This window comes from Alligator sinensis, unplaced genomic scaffold (genome assembly GCF_000455745.1).
Source record: "Alligator sinensis unplaced genomic scaffold, ASM45574v1 scaffold927_1, whole genome shotgun sequence".
NCBI classification, from domain to species: domain Eukaryota; kingdom Metazoa; phylum Chordata; order Crocodylia; family Alligatoridae; genus Alligator; species Alligator sinensis.
The window spans coordinates 1,327,156-1,340,878 of record NW_005842155.1 but is presented as its reverse complement, the minus strand read 5'-3'; the positions used below and the strand labels follow the sequence as shown (position 1 = coordinate 1,340,878).

The window sequence follows — 13,723 nt, the reverse complement described above, 5'->3', positions numbered from 1 at the left end:
GCCCCCCCCCCCCTCCCCGTGCTCCTGAACAAGTGATCGTCCCAGCACCCAGCTGCCTCCACCCTGTGCACAGATTAGTGGGGCATGTGCTTCTGCTGGGGTGCAGACGGGAGCCCCCCCTTGTGCCCCAGTCTCACTACCCAGCCTAGCTGGGGCCCCCTCACCCCAGCCCTGCCCCATCCCTCTCTCTCGCTTAGTGTGGTGCTGAGTTAAATTGCAGGCCAGGTTCTACCATGCACCACCCCCTCCCCCCACACACACAGACTGACCTGCTGGTGGGGGGCGTGTTAGATCCTGGGCTGAAATTTAATTCAAAAAATGATCTTCCACTGAAAAAGGTTGGAGACCACTGGTCTAAAATCATTTTAATCTAAAGGATCAATATTTGTGTTTTTGAACAAGTTGGCCAGTCTGGTTTTCAGTGAATTGGTGTTTCTCTTAAGAAAGATCAGTGCTGCAGTGGGTATCAATTAGCATCTTTTTTTGAGAGCCTCTGAGGCTGAGGACAGACATTACACAAACCAGTTTAAGTGATTAGAAACTGGTTTAAACCTGTAACAGAACATAAATTCAGTGCACATAAACCAATTTCAAAATGGCTGAAACTGGTTTAAAATAATCCTGGTTGAATGTAGCATCGATTTTTACTGATTTGGATCAAACCTTCTGCTCCATATCATCAACAGATGCATGCACTGAACACCCTTCCTTGCTTCAGAGTGCTGCCTTGGGGGCTGGCAACACTCCAGCCCCTTCGGCAGCCAGTGGGGAAAAGCCGGGGATAGTGCAGGCGGGGTGGAGGTTTACACCCCTCCCTAATCAGAGGTCCTGCCACGGCCTGGCCATGCCCCCCGCCTCAGCTCAGCACTGTAGAAGGGAAAGGAGGGCTGCTTTAGTGCCCCCTGACTTCTAGCCTAAGCCACTGCAGGCATGTGCCTGCATTCCTTCAGTCCAGAGGGGATGTCTGACGGTTACAAACTGGTTCAGCCTAGCCAGGTTAGACTAACCTGCAAAGATTGAATCAATTTAAGCTCAGGCTGTTTGAATGTCTGTCCCTAGCCTGAGAGACTAAATGAAGGCAGTTAATCATACAAGTCAAAAGTGACAGAAAGTAGTGGAACATGATCTGTGCTTCCTCTGGGCCTATTGCATTGATAAACAGAACTTAGTAAGATATTGGTTGTTTCATCTCTTCTGGCCTATATTTTTTGTTGATAATGGAAATGATTTGGGCCATGGATTGTTCATTACTATACTTCTACACAGTTCCTCATACAATAGAGCTCTGATTGCAGGTCAGGCCTATATATACTACTGCTTTATTAATAATAACAACAACCACCACTGCCTTGTGCTTGTGGCATAGGAATGGAAGCTGAAATACCAGGCTCTTGCATAAATTTCCTGTGTGACCTTGAACACATCAGTTATTTTTTGTGTTCATCTCCTGTTAAGATGTGGATAGTACTTTCCTCTTGGGGCCTTATGAGGCTAAATCACTTAATGCTTGCAAAGCACAGCAGGCTTCTCAATGAATGATGCTATAACCATGTAAATCAACTGTACCAGAATATTTAGTGATTATTCATTGGATTTTATCACTGTTTTTCTTACAAATCTGTCTGAAAATGCCAATAGTTAGAAATGTATATCCTCCTATTTCTCATTGTATCACTCCAGGCCTTTTCCACAATTTTCTTTGTGTATATTGACTTAAAGTACATTTTCTTTTTGGTGCTTTTCCTTGCAGGTGGCTAATGTTCCTTTTATGGATGGCGTAGTGAGGATGAAATGTGATCATTAAATTAATATCCAGTTTAACTATACAAGTCTGCATTTAGACTGAAGGAAAAATATGTGTAATTTTCTTTGCCTTTACTTTCCAGTCTTTCTCATTATAAGCAGTATCTTTGATAGCTTTATTTCTACATAGTAATTATTTTCATGATAATCTCTTTTTGTTCATATAGTATTAATATTACATTTTTTCTTCTCCACTGAAATTAATTCCAGTGACTGCAGACCAGGCAAAATATTCTAGTGCTGTCGCACGCTATGACTAATCTTAGTATTGCCTCCACTCATGCTTTATGAATCTTGGCTCACTACCAGAGCCTGAGCTTTCATTTCTCTAACAGCAGTATATGCAAAGAAGCAGTTGGCTGACACACACAAACTCACACATATGCAATTGCAGTATCAGCTCATATTTATTTTCAATAATATTAAATGTTCCTCCTTCATGTTATGAAGATGCAGGTGTGGCTCTGTCAGGGCCTACCTAGCACTGGCCTTGTGGACAAGGTTTGTTCAGCATCCTAATGAGGCTTAACTTACAGCAGAGAACTTGGGCCGTGCATATTAAAAGCTATACAAAAGGCCTAAGCTTGTTAACATGATGCTAAGGCATTTTGCATCCAAAGAGCTCGAAGGATTTTATACATATGCATTTGTTATGACGTAGGACACTGCTGTCAGATTGGGTAAATAGTATCACTTGCAACATTAGAAGGAGGAAAACTCAGGCACTGGTAGGCTGATGATTTGCCTAAGGCTGCAGAAACAAAGCAAGCAACAGAACATGCCACCTAACGATTCTCTCAGATTCTCCACTAAGGCAGCTCTCAGCCATACCTTTTAAGAAGGTAGAGGTCTTGAAAGCTGGAGACTCTATACAAATGATGTAGTTAGCCCTTAATTTGTATATTAATAATAATAGTATTAATAGTAATTTATTACTTGATTTCCATAAACCCACCACTTTCATACTACCTTTCATTCCTTTGCTCTTCCTCCCTGATGAACCATTGTTTCTCATCTGAAGTGGCTATCTGTTCCCCTCCATCAGTGCAGCTCCCCACACTCCCAGCTGTAGGTTTTCTCCCACCTCTGACTTTAACTCAAATTCTCATGTTGCCTTTAGCTCCCTTCACTCCTCCCCACCTGTTTTTTTAATCCCTAGCTCTATTAGGATTCCACACCCTTTCCAACAGCATGGGCACAGCCACAGAGCTATGCTCAGAGCAATGCCCAGTGCACTGCATCTCTCTTGCTACACAGGTTGAGGGTTGAGTTCTTGGCAGTTCACCATAGTCAGACATGGCATCATAAGGTGTCTCCAATTAGAGGAGGCTAACCACAGCCTTAGGCGGATTGCTCTTCACCAGTAGCTCTAGAGCTCCCCTAGGACTGGACTTTAAATGTCTTTCTAAAAGAGATGCTCTTATTTCAGCCACACGTTCTTGCACTTCAAGGAGGTGAAATTTTGTGGCTTGTGTTATGAAGGAGGTGAGACTAGATTATCACCACAATCATTCCATCTGGCCTTAAAATGTATGATCCATCAGGGACACCCAAATTTGGTAATGTCCTAGCCAGTCCAGGAAACTCAAAAGGTTGGCACAATGCAAAGAAGACAAGGGTTTAGTCCTGGATGTCTACGCAAAGCACTGACTCATTTCCAGAATGGCTGAGATCACAGTGGGGTAGCTTCTCTGGTCCACAAGAAACATAGGAACATTTATAGATAGATGTGCCTAGTGGGTAAGAACATAATTACAAACCTAAGGAAGGAGCATCACATTTGTTTCTATTAGCCCTGTTCTCAAGAGCTATTTTAAAAAACTTATACATGAGTTTGTCTTTTTTTTTAATTGTCAGAATTATTGGCTTTAATTCTTTGAACCAGCATGATGATCTCCTGTATCCTGTTTAAAATGTTCGGAAAATAAATTTGCATCAAAGCTGGGTTTTTTGATGCAGCCAGTTAAAATAACTTGGTAGCACTGAAATGCCACAAAAAGAAAACTGATAGGTACTGATTCTTTGATCTAGCAGTGAAACACAGCTTTACAAAGAGTAAACTCAGCTCTGATAGTGCTGCTGTCTGTATGTTAAAGGATTCTTGGTAGTAAAATCAAACAAAGAACCAGAAATTATAGTTTATTCCACGGCTAAAAATAGCCAGCTACAGCCAATAGGCATGCTGCCCAGCTGAGAGGCTTTTTAAAAGTATAGGAGTGATCTTTCACCAAGATTTGTGGATGTTTATATTAATCATAACAATATAACCAGTTTTCTTTGTTTTAACTGTCCTCCTGTTTCTTCTTTGGTTTCTTTTGATTCCTACTGAAAGTTTACCCGGCTATAATAATGTAGCTCTGTATATCCGTCTCTACACACTTCTCTACAGACCAATAACACCTTCTGTTATTATACTGATATAATAACAAAAGGGGGCCTGCCAGTCACTTTGTGCTTCCTAGAAAGTGTTGTGTATGTTCAGTCAATCACCAGAACTCTAGAAATCACAGATACTAGTATCACATCAGCACCGCACAGGATTAGGCTGTATGTTGCCTCTTCACCAGTGAGCCCCTTGATCCATGCTACTGTCATACTGCAATTACTGGAGTACCAGGAAGACTCATAGGTACCAGAGATTAAGAATCCTTATTGGTTCACTTTGTCCATACTTCTGCCAACACAGAGTTGCTCACAATAGCAAATCCTTGCACCTGATCCATTTTGTAGCAACTATTTGGCTTCTACATGAAGTGTGGAGTGATGTGAATTACAGCACAGCGGCTGTGATTGCCCATGGGGTTCGTCTGGGGTACGCTTCCTTTTCAGATGAGATAGATTCTGACTAACTGAAATGCCTGTCACATTGCATTAGAGATTTAAAGGAATGCTTTTATTTTTAAGTGATTACAAACCACTGAAAGTAGCCAGAAAAATGAAAAGGACTTGCCTCGGATAGTCTCTCCGATCCATGTTAATTAGCCTATGGCCTGGCACCTCTCTGGTTGTTTGCATTCTTTAACAGCCCTACTAAGTCAGTCTGACCAGCCTCATTCATTTCCTGTCTTCCTTTACACACATAGATCAACTTGACATCATTTCTATGGCTGAAACAACAATGATGCCTGAGGAAATCGAACTGGAGATGGCAAAGATCCAGAGGCTTCGGGAAGTCTTAGTCAGAAGAGAATCAGAACTCAGGTTTATGTAAGTACCAGCTCTTCGGGGAAATATGCTATGCAAAATTAATCAACATAGGAAGGAATACTATTTAGGGAATACTTATCTGCTTGACATTAAAACATAACAAAACAGAAACAAACAAACAAACCTCCCTGCTCCAAAGGTGATCTGTTGTTTGCAAAGGAAATGTTGGAGCTCTGCTTCTCTGAAGAGCATGTTTTCATATCAGAGTTCATATTGTCTGTGGGAGGGAGCGAGGTCTGAAAGAGCAACTAGTGGGTTGCAGGGTCAGGTGGTTCAAAAATGTAATCCAGGCTCTGCCATTTACTTGACGAATGGCCATAGGCAAATTATGTCACAAGAGATCAGCCCATGTTCTGAATTAAAAGCAGCCAGACTTGACTTTTCATAAATGGAAGACATTAAGCTATGAGTATAAAACAAGTTCTAAGAGATTAAATTAAAAATGTTACCATGGGAGAGATTTTCAAAACACAGAAGGGATTTAGGAACACTAATCCTGGTAAAGGTCAGTGGATATTAGTCCAAATCATATTGGAAAGCCCATGGGACTTGAACCCCTAACTCCCTGACAGGATTTCAAGGATCCTGTCAGGTTTCTCCTTAGTTATTCAATGGGATTTCAATAACTAAGGAGAAACCTGAGAGAGCCAACGTGAGTATTTAAGGTCAGAATTCAGCACTGTGCTGACAGGACCAGATCTTCAGCTGGTGCTAGTCAGTCCAACCCTTTGGCTAGGGTCAGACATTACACATAAACCAGTTTAAGTGATAAGAAACTGGTTTAAACCTGTACTAGAACAGACATTCAGTGCACATAAACCAGTTTCAAAATAGCTGAAAATGGTTTGAGATAAATCTGGTGAATGTAGTATCAGTCTTAACTGATTTGGGTCAAACCACTTTGTGCAATGTCTGTCCCAGACCCCTTGCTGGTTTAAGTTAAACTAGAGCCCTCCAGCACCCTGGCATGCTCTCTGGACTAAGTAGGGACCCCCGAGCGGAGACACTGGCCAGTATGGCCCTGTTAAGGCAAAGTGGGCAGGGAGGGCGTTGGTGATGCGTAGTGGGTGCACGTGCACCCCCTGAGATTGGCTGCCACTGCCGCTGCTGGTGGTGCCTGTGGGCGGTCGCCACAGAGCCAGCAACAAATAGTGCAAACTCTTCTTCTATCCAGTTTTGAAAATTGTACCATACTAGAGAATTTCACTCCAAAGCAAATGTATAGCCATATTTTTCAGCCTTTGAAAATAAAGGTTTAATACAGCTATGCTGTCAGACTGTTAACAACAATGCTGGAGTGGTATGGCTATCACTAGGGACCTACCGAAATTGCAATTTTGCAATTTTTGTAGAAAACACAATTTCAGGCAGGCCCCGTGAAAAAGCACAGGCTCCATGAAAAAGTGTGGCGTCCATGCTTTGGGTTGGCTCCCTGAGAAAGACAAAAAACCCACCAAAACTGAAATGTGGCTCCCTCTAGGGAGTCAGCAGTCCTTGTGGCTGCTGTGGCCCAGCTGTGCAGCTTGCTGGGATGGAAAAGGGGAAGGCAGCTGCTGGCATGGCAAGATGGCTGCTGCCCCACCCCTCATAACTGATTGGCTGCAATCAGTAGCGAGGGATCAAGCCACCAGGTCCCCTTGGCCAATCACAGGGGTGTGTGTGTGTGGCGGGGCACCAATGGCTGCCAGCCCCATAATCTACCCTCAAAATCAGCCAGCAGTCGCCTCAAGTTCAATAGATCTCTAGCTTTGACAAACAAGAGCACGCTTGTTTTTGTTACACCTGCTGCCAGGGAATCAAATACGTACTCTGCTCTCAGCTCCTGTCTGGACAGTGGGGATCAAGCAGAACCCTTGCCACAACGTCTGTATTGTCCTTGATATTTTATATATCAAACAGAATACAAGGAGTGAAGTAAGCTGCCCCAGTCAAAGAGTACCATAGTAGTCTGTCTGTCTTGCCTTTATATCTTTCTCTATTCATTTTTTCCTACGTGTTCTTGTTTCCAGTCTGCTCCCCAGTGTTTATGCTTAGAGCTGTTCTCAACATCCTTATTTCCTGTCAGGTGTTCAAGCAAGCAGGTGAACCCTGAAGATTTGACAGTCAGGCTGCTGAAAAAAAACTTTAGCCAACTTTGCACCATTAGCAGCCTTCCCCTGTGTCATCCATAACCTGTGTGCTTTGCCTAAGGGTACCCAGGGACATGCAGCAGCCTGAGAAACCTATTGAATGAGGAAAACTACTTTGAAAACTCATCAGCAGGCTCAGTCTCCATATTGGTTGGCTACTTGCTCCAGTGTATAATTCAAAGAATCGATGATGATTTTTAAAACCCTTTATGGTCTGGGATCTGGCTGCTCTATGCCCAACAGATAAAATCATCTGGAAGGCTCTTGCTGTTGATTCATGGGGTAAGACTATGAGATTGGCAGCAAGAACCTCTCTCAGTCCAAGGCCCCCCAACACTGGAACTTGCTTCTCTTGATAGTTTCTTAATTGGTTTTTAAAGCTTTCCTAGGAAATTCCTACCAAAGAGCAACCACAGAAACAGTTTATATACTGCTTATATACCAAGCCTTGCAATGGACCCAGATGCCTTCTGTGCCCCAACATCAATAGTTCACATCATCACTGGACTGAATCACACACTGTCTACATTGGAGAGACAGGGCTATCCATATGTGAAAGAATAAACACCAATCATCAGCTGTAGAAAGACATGCAGGCCTGTGGCAGAACACTTTAACCTCCTTGGACACTCCATTGCTGACCTCAGGGTGGCTGCTCTTAGGCAGCAAACCTTTAAACAACTATTTGAATGGGAAATTGTGGAACAAGAAATTATCCATGGACTGGATTGTGTTAAGTATGACTTGAACAAGCACTATAGATTCTTATCCCATTACCTGGATTAGCTTTTGTGACTCCTTTGTTCTTATGGGTTTATTCCTTGTTTGTTTGCCTCTCTCAGCACTGACCCCTTTCCCTCTTCTACCTCTCTCTCCCCCTTCCCTTATATTCAAGTTTATCTCTGCTTCTTATACACTGTTTTGTCCACTCCCTTTCACAGCATTTGATGAAGTGAGCTTCAGCCCATGAAAGCTTATGCTTCTATACAGCACATATATGTACACGCACATACTTTGGTTAGTCTATAAAGTGGAAATCTACCCTGCCTGCTACTTGACTTCAAACTAATATGGCTAACTACATCATTCTTAAATACACCAGAGACTACAGTGGCATAGAGGTCCAGGGGCATAGTGTAGACAGACCTTAACAGCAGCTCCACTCAAGTCAATGAAGCAATGCAAATTTCCACCAGTTGAGGAGGCTGCCCAGAGCTTTCTAACTGAAATGATTGGAAACTTTTTTCCTTTGCAGACTGCATTTGAACAATCTCAGGAAATGTCTAATAGGCTGCTGATACAACTCACTCTTACTGCAGACTTGAAATAGCTTAGTGGTAACATATGCATTGACTTCCATAATCACACAGACACTTCCTGCAGCATGCGTTTTGTCCAAAGAAATATGTGCTGCCATAAAACAAGGGACATTTGGTGAAGAGAAATCATCCAGGTTAGCATAGTGTCTAGTACTAAAATAGATAGCAAGGTCTGGTTGCCCAGCAGGCTCCACAGCCTATTAGCATTTCCTCACTCCTTTGTCTTTTTCTACAGGAAATTACACACTAGCTTCTGATTTCATAGCTAATGTAACGTACCTTCAGGCAGTTCCTTGGTTATAATCAGGGATCTGGGTTTTTTGTTCACCAAGGAAAACTGCAGTAAAACCTGCATGTTTTATAGATTTCGTAGACATTAGGGTTGGAAGGGACCTTGCAAGATTATTGGGTCCAGCTCCCTGCCCAAAGGGCAGGCAGTCAACAGGGTCAAATGATCCCAGCAAGATAGGCATCCAAGTGTTTCTTAAAGGAATCCAGAGTAGGTGCCTGCACCACCTCTGGCGGGGGGGAATCTATTCCAGGCCCTGGGAACTCAGACATAAAGAAGTTTTTCCTTATGTCCAGGCTAAAATGGTCTTCCAAGAGCTTGTGACCACTGGGCCTAGTCTTCCCATGGGGTGCCCTGGTGAACAGATGCCCTCCCAGTTCCTGATGCACACCCCCTATATACTTATAAGCCACCAAGTCACCCCTGAGCCTATGCTTTTCCAGGCTGAAGAATCCCATGTCTCTCAGCCTCTCCTCATAAGGCATACTCTCTTGTCCTCTAATCATTCACGTGACTCTCCTCTGGACTCTCTTGAGCTTCTTCACATCCTTTCTGAATTGCGGAGCCCGGAACTGGACACAGTATTCCAGCTGTGGTCTCACCAAGGCTGAGTAAAGTGGGAGGATGACTTCCTGGGTCGTGTTTAAAGATGCAGACCAAAGTTTTGTTTGCTTTGCCATCTGCGGTGTCACATTGGTGGCTCATGTTAATCTTGTGGTCAATCATGACCTCCAAGTCTCTTTCAGATGCGGTGCTAGCTAGCATAGCACTGCCGAGTATAAGTATAGTGTGGGTTCTTTCTCCCAAGGTGGAGCACCTTGCATTTCTCCGTGTTGAATGCCATCAGGTTTCGATCCACCCACCTTGTAAGTCTGTCAAGGTTGCCCTGGATTGCCAGCCTATCCTCTGGGGTGGCTGCACTCCCCCATAGTTGGGTGTCATCAGCACACTTAGCCAGTCTGCTTATAACACCCGAGTCTGAATCATTTATAAACACACTGAAGAGTACAGGTCCGAGAACAGAGCCCTGGGAGATGCCACTGGTTACAATGCACCAAGACACTTAGCCAGTCTGCTTATAACACCCGAGTCTGAATCATTTATAAACACACTGAAGAGTACAGGTCCGAGAACAGAGCCCTGGGAGATGCCACTGGTTACAATGCACCAAGATGATTTGGTTCTATCAACTATCACTCTCTGGGTCTAGAGCCAGTTCTCCAGCCATTGAACTGTGAAATTGTCTAGGCTGCAATTCCTCAATTTTTCCATGAGGATGTCATGGGACCAGGCCAAAGGCTTTCTTGAAGTCCAAGAATATATCTTCCTCTTCTCCTTTGTCCAGGTGATGCATCACCTGGTCATAGAAGGAAATCAGGTTGGTCAGACAAGATCTACCTACTACGAAGCTGTGTTGGCTCTCTCTCAGAATATTACTTTCTGTTAGCATGTTGGTAGTGGCTTCCTTGATGATTTTTTCCAGGATCTTTCCAGGGATTGAGGTCAAGCTAATTGGCCTGTAGTTCCCTGGATCTTCCCTTCTCCCTTTCTTGAAGATAGACACCACATTGACCCTCTTCCAATCGTCAGGCACCTCGCCCGAGTGCCACAAGTTCTTCAATATGCTCGCCATAGTGTGTGCTATAATGTCAGCTAGGTCCTTTAGCACTGTTAGGTGCATTCCAACTGGGCCGGCTGATTTGTGGATTTTCAGCTCCTTAAGGTGTTCCCTCACAAGATCAGTGGTATTGGTGGGCGCAGGTTTGCCCTTTCCCTGTGATCCTGCCTCTTGTTAGGCAGGGTGATCCCACTGGGCTGATGGAAGACCAATGCGAAGTAGTCATTAAAGAGATTGGCTTTTTCCTCAGTGTCAGTTATCAGCTACCCCAATTGGTTTAATAAGGGTCCAGTGTTACCCATATTCTTTTTCCAACTTCCCACATGTTTGAAGAAGGACCTTTTGTTGTCCTTAATTTAAAGGAGAAAAATATGGGAAATGGTGGGTTTCCCTTTGCAGGCCGACAGAGTTCCAGCCAGCAAAGGGCTGGGGAGAGCGGGAAGAGGGTGATCAGACACAGGGCATCATATGCACGTGCACATGTACACATGTACATGGCTGCCAGGCAGCCTAGAGAACAGATACCTGCACTTAAGTCTGGCATTGTGGGGGATTGAGGCCCCCATAGTGAGGGAGGGAGGGAGTTGGGCAGGATTAGGGCTAGGGCTGCTGCCCAGCTGGGGTGGTGCGTGGGGCTTGGGGCCTGCCTGGCTACAGGGCCTGGGTGGGGAGTGGGACAGAGCTGTGGGTGGCTCATCTCAGGGATGGGATGGGTCACTGGCTCCCCACCCTGCTGCCCTCCCCCCAGGGCCTCTGCAGCCCAGCAGGCAGGACCTAGTGTGACAGGGCAGAGTGAGGTGGGAAAGCTTGGTGCCGCTGCTGTAAGCCCTGCATCATTGTGGTGAGGCACCCCCTGCCTGCCCAGCAGCAGCGAGGGGCACAACTCCACGCTGCCAGCGCCGCTGTTGCCAGACGTGCAGAGAGCACTTCACCATGGTGGCATGGGGCTTGCAGTGGCAGTGCCAAGTCTCCCCAACCCTCCCTACTCTGCCTTGCCACACTGGGTCCCACCTGTTGGGCTGTGGAGGCCCTGAGGGGAGGGCAGCACGGTGGGGAGCCCTAAGCCTGCAGCGGTAAGTCTGCACCTGTCCCCCACCACAAGCTCTAATCTGGCTATGCCACCCACAGGGGAGGGGGAGCTGGGCTTCACGCTCTACTCTGCCCTGCTGCCACAGCCATGGCAGCCAGGGCTCGGGTGCTGCTGTGGGGGCAGGGGGCTGCAGACCTGGGTCCCTGGCCCTGTAGCCCTGGCAGCTGGATCACTCATCAAGATCACTGGTTATAATCTATAAAGAAGGTGGGGTTTAAAAACTAATGGCAATTTTGAAATAAAACCATTTTGTGTGCAATGATCATTTACTGAATCACATCACTTCTCCACATAGTCATAAATGATGAGTGCATTCACCAGTGCTGCGACTGGTGTTCCCTTCTGCTGTGTAGTTTCTCACTTTGTCACAGACATACAGTGTGGGCAGCCATTTTGCCATTAGTTTCTGAAACACCCTCACAGTATGGGTTTCATCCTTTGCATGTCTCTGCTCTTCTCCCCTCCACACAACACAAGCCACAGCTGAAGGATACTGTCCTGCCTGTAGTGAAGTTTATGTGGATCTGCTTGCCATGAAAAATCAAGTGCCCAGGTCCGATTCCACTCACAGCTGGTGCTGTGCTACACCTTGTTGCAGATAATTAACTATAACCAGTTCTTTCCCTCAGCTTTGGACAAAATGACACAAATGACTAATGAAACCTGGAGGAAAACACAAGAGATGAAATGAAATGTGTGGCTTCTGTGTCATTACACAAATGCCAGCATGTTACATTACAGCACTCCAGTTGGTAACACTTCAGAATTTAAATAGCACCTTCATGGAATGGGTCACCCGTGCTAAAAGCTTTGTAAGAGTCTCCCTTGTCGGGGCAGGAGGACAGTATAGACGGGTACATGATAAAAGCCACACACTTAATCATGCTTATTTTTGTAGGCTAATTTTAAAGCATTTAATGATGGAGAGAGACCAAGCTCAGGCATCTTGCTAACAGCATTTTACCATCATAAATAGGTCTAAGCTGCAGTTTTAGGAGGTCAGGTCTTGGTCTTGGTTCAGAATCATCTTTACTATATACTGCCATCTCCCAAAGACTCAATTTTCAGCTGGCAATTGTAGGGTGAGGCTGTTAGAAAAAACTGTTTGATATAAAGGATAATTTAAAAACTTCAATTTTTTTTTTCCAAATTTTGGTGTAATTGTGAATATCAAATGATTGGGAGAAAATCAGTGAAACAGCAAATGTCAATTCTATATTTCTCATTAATTACAGAGCTGGTTCAAGGTTTTTAATTTTTTTAATTAAAAACAGGGGAGCAAATATAATATAATATTTGTTAATCTACAATTTCCTCCTTTAGTTCAGTTATCTCTATTCAATCACATGAGCAAAGAATAGTCACTGTGTGCCTTATGAGGTGTCAGGATTGCTTACAACCATTGCTTTATGCCAGAGAGGGTGATTCATCCTGGCGATCGGAAGGTTTCCACTTTATAAACAGATCTGAGCCTCAAGCCAGTTGTAGTCATGTGGGGAGTGCTGAGATCAGTCTCCAAAAAAGTGACTGCACCTGCAGTTCCTTGATTCTGGCTACGCAGGAAGCAGTGGCACTACCAGCACTTCTGTTATTAGTAAGACATCTTAAACTCTTTCTTTTCTAATTTGAAGAGCTCTGGACTGCTTTTTAGGTTCTCCCTCATTGCAGTGTTATATTATGAGATACAGACTGCTTTCTAGATGGATGACTGTGTTAGGCATGCCTGTTTGTCCAGAATGGGTTCTTTGATAGAGACAACTGGATGAAAACAAAATAAGGCTCTGATCTGTGGACCTAGCTGCAGAAATTGCTCCTCTAATATCAAGTTTCCACCTCCCGTCACCCTTAAGGAGTTTCTTCTTCCTTGTAACCTCCTTGAATTCCATTTCCTACTTGCATCCTGGTCCCACTCAGGTGCCAGCTTTCTCCCTGATGTTATGATCCATTGTAATTACTCAGCTCATACAACCTGGATCCCAAGGACCCTTTCTGAGCTGGTGCAGTGACTGAATGCACCTGTAAGGGGGGAGTGTGCACAGTCCATTTAGGCCTCACCAAGCAGAGGTGAAACACAACCCCTGTGTCTCCCAAAGAATATATTAAAGGGACTCAGCTAGTAAAGCAGACACAACATAAAAGCTAAGTAGTAGTGCATTGAGCAGAGGCCTGAGAGGCAGCAACTCATAATTCTGCTATTGACTCACTGTGTAACCTTTCTGTAGCATAGCTTCTCTATATACAGAATGAATAACCTATTTACTATATAAT

General features: G+C 44.5%; 1 protein-coding gene across 1 annotated transcript in view; it reads left to right on the top strand.

The window, feature by feature from the left end:
- Nucleotides 1-13,723, top strand: part of CUNH16orf45 (chromosome unknown C16orf45 homolog) — a 117,419-nt gene that overhangs the window by 47,711 nt on the left and 55,985 nt on the right. The window contains exon 2 of the mRNA XM_006025588.3: nucleotides 4,887-5,010. Within this exon, the coding sequence (XP_006025650.2) occupies nucleotides 4,887-5,010 (124 nt within the window). The remainder of the gene's footprint in view (nucleotides 1-4,886; nucleotides 5,011-13,723) is intronic.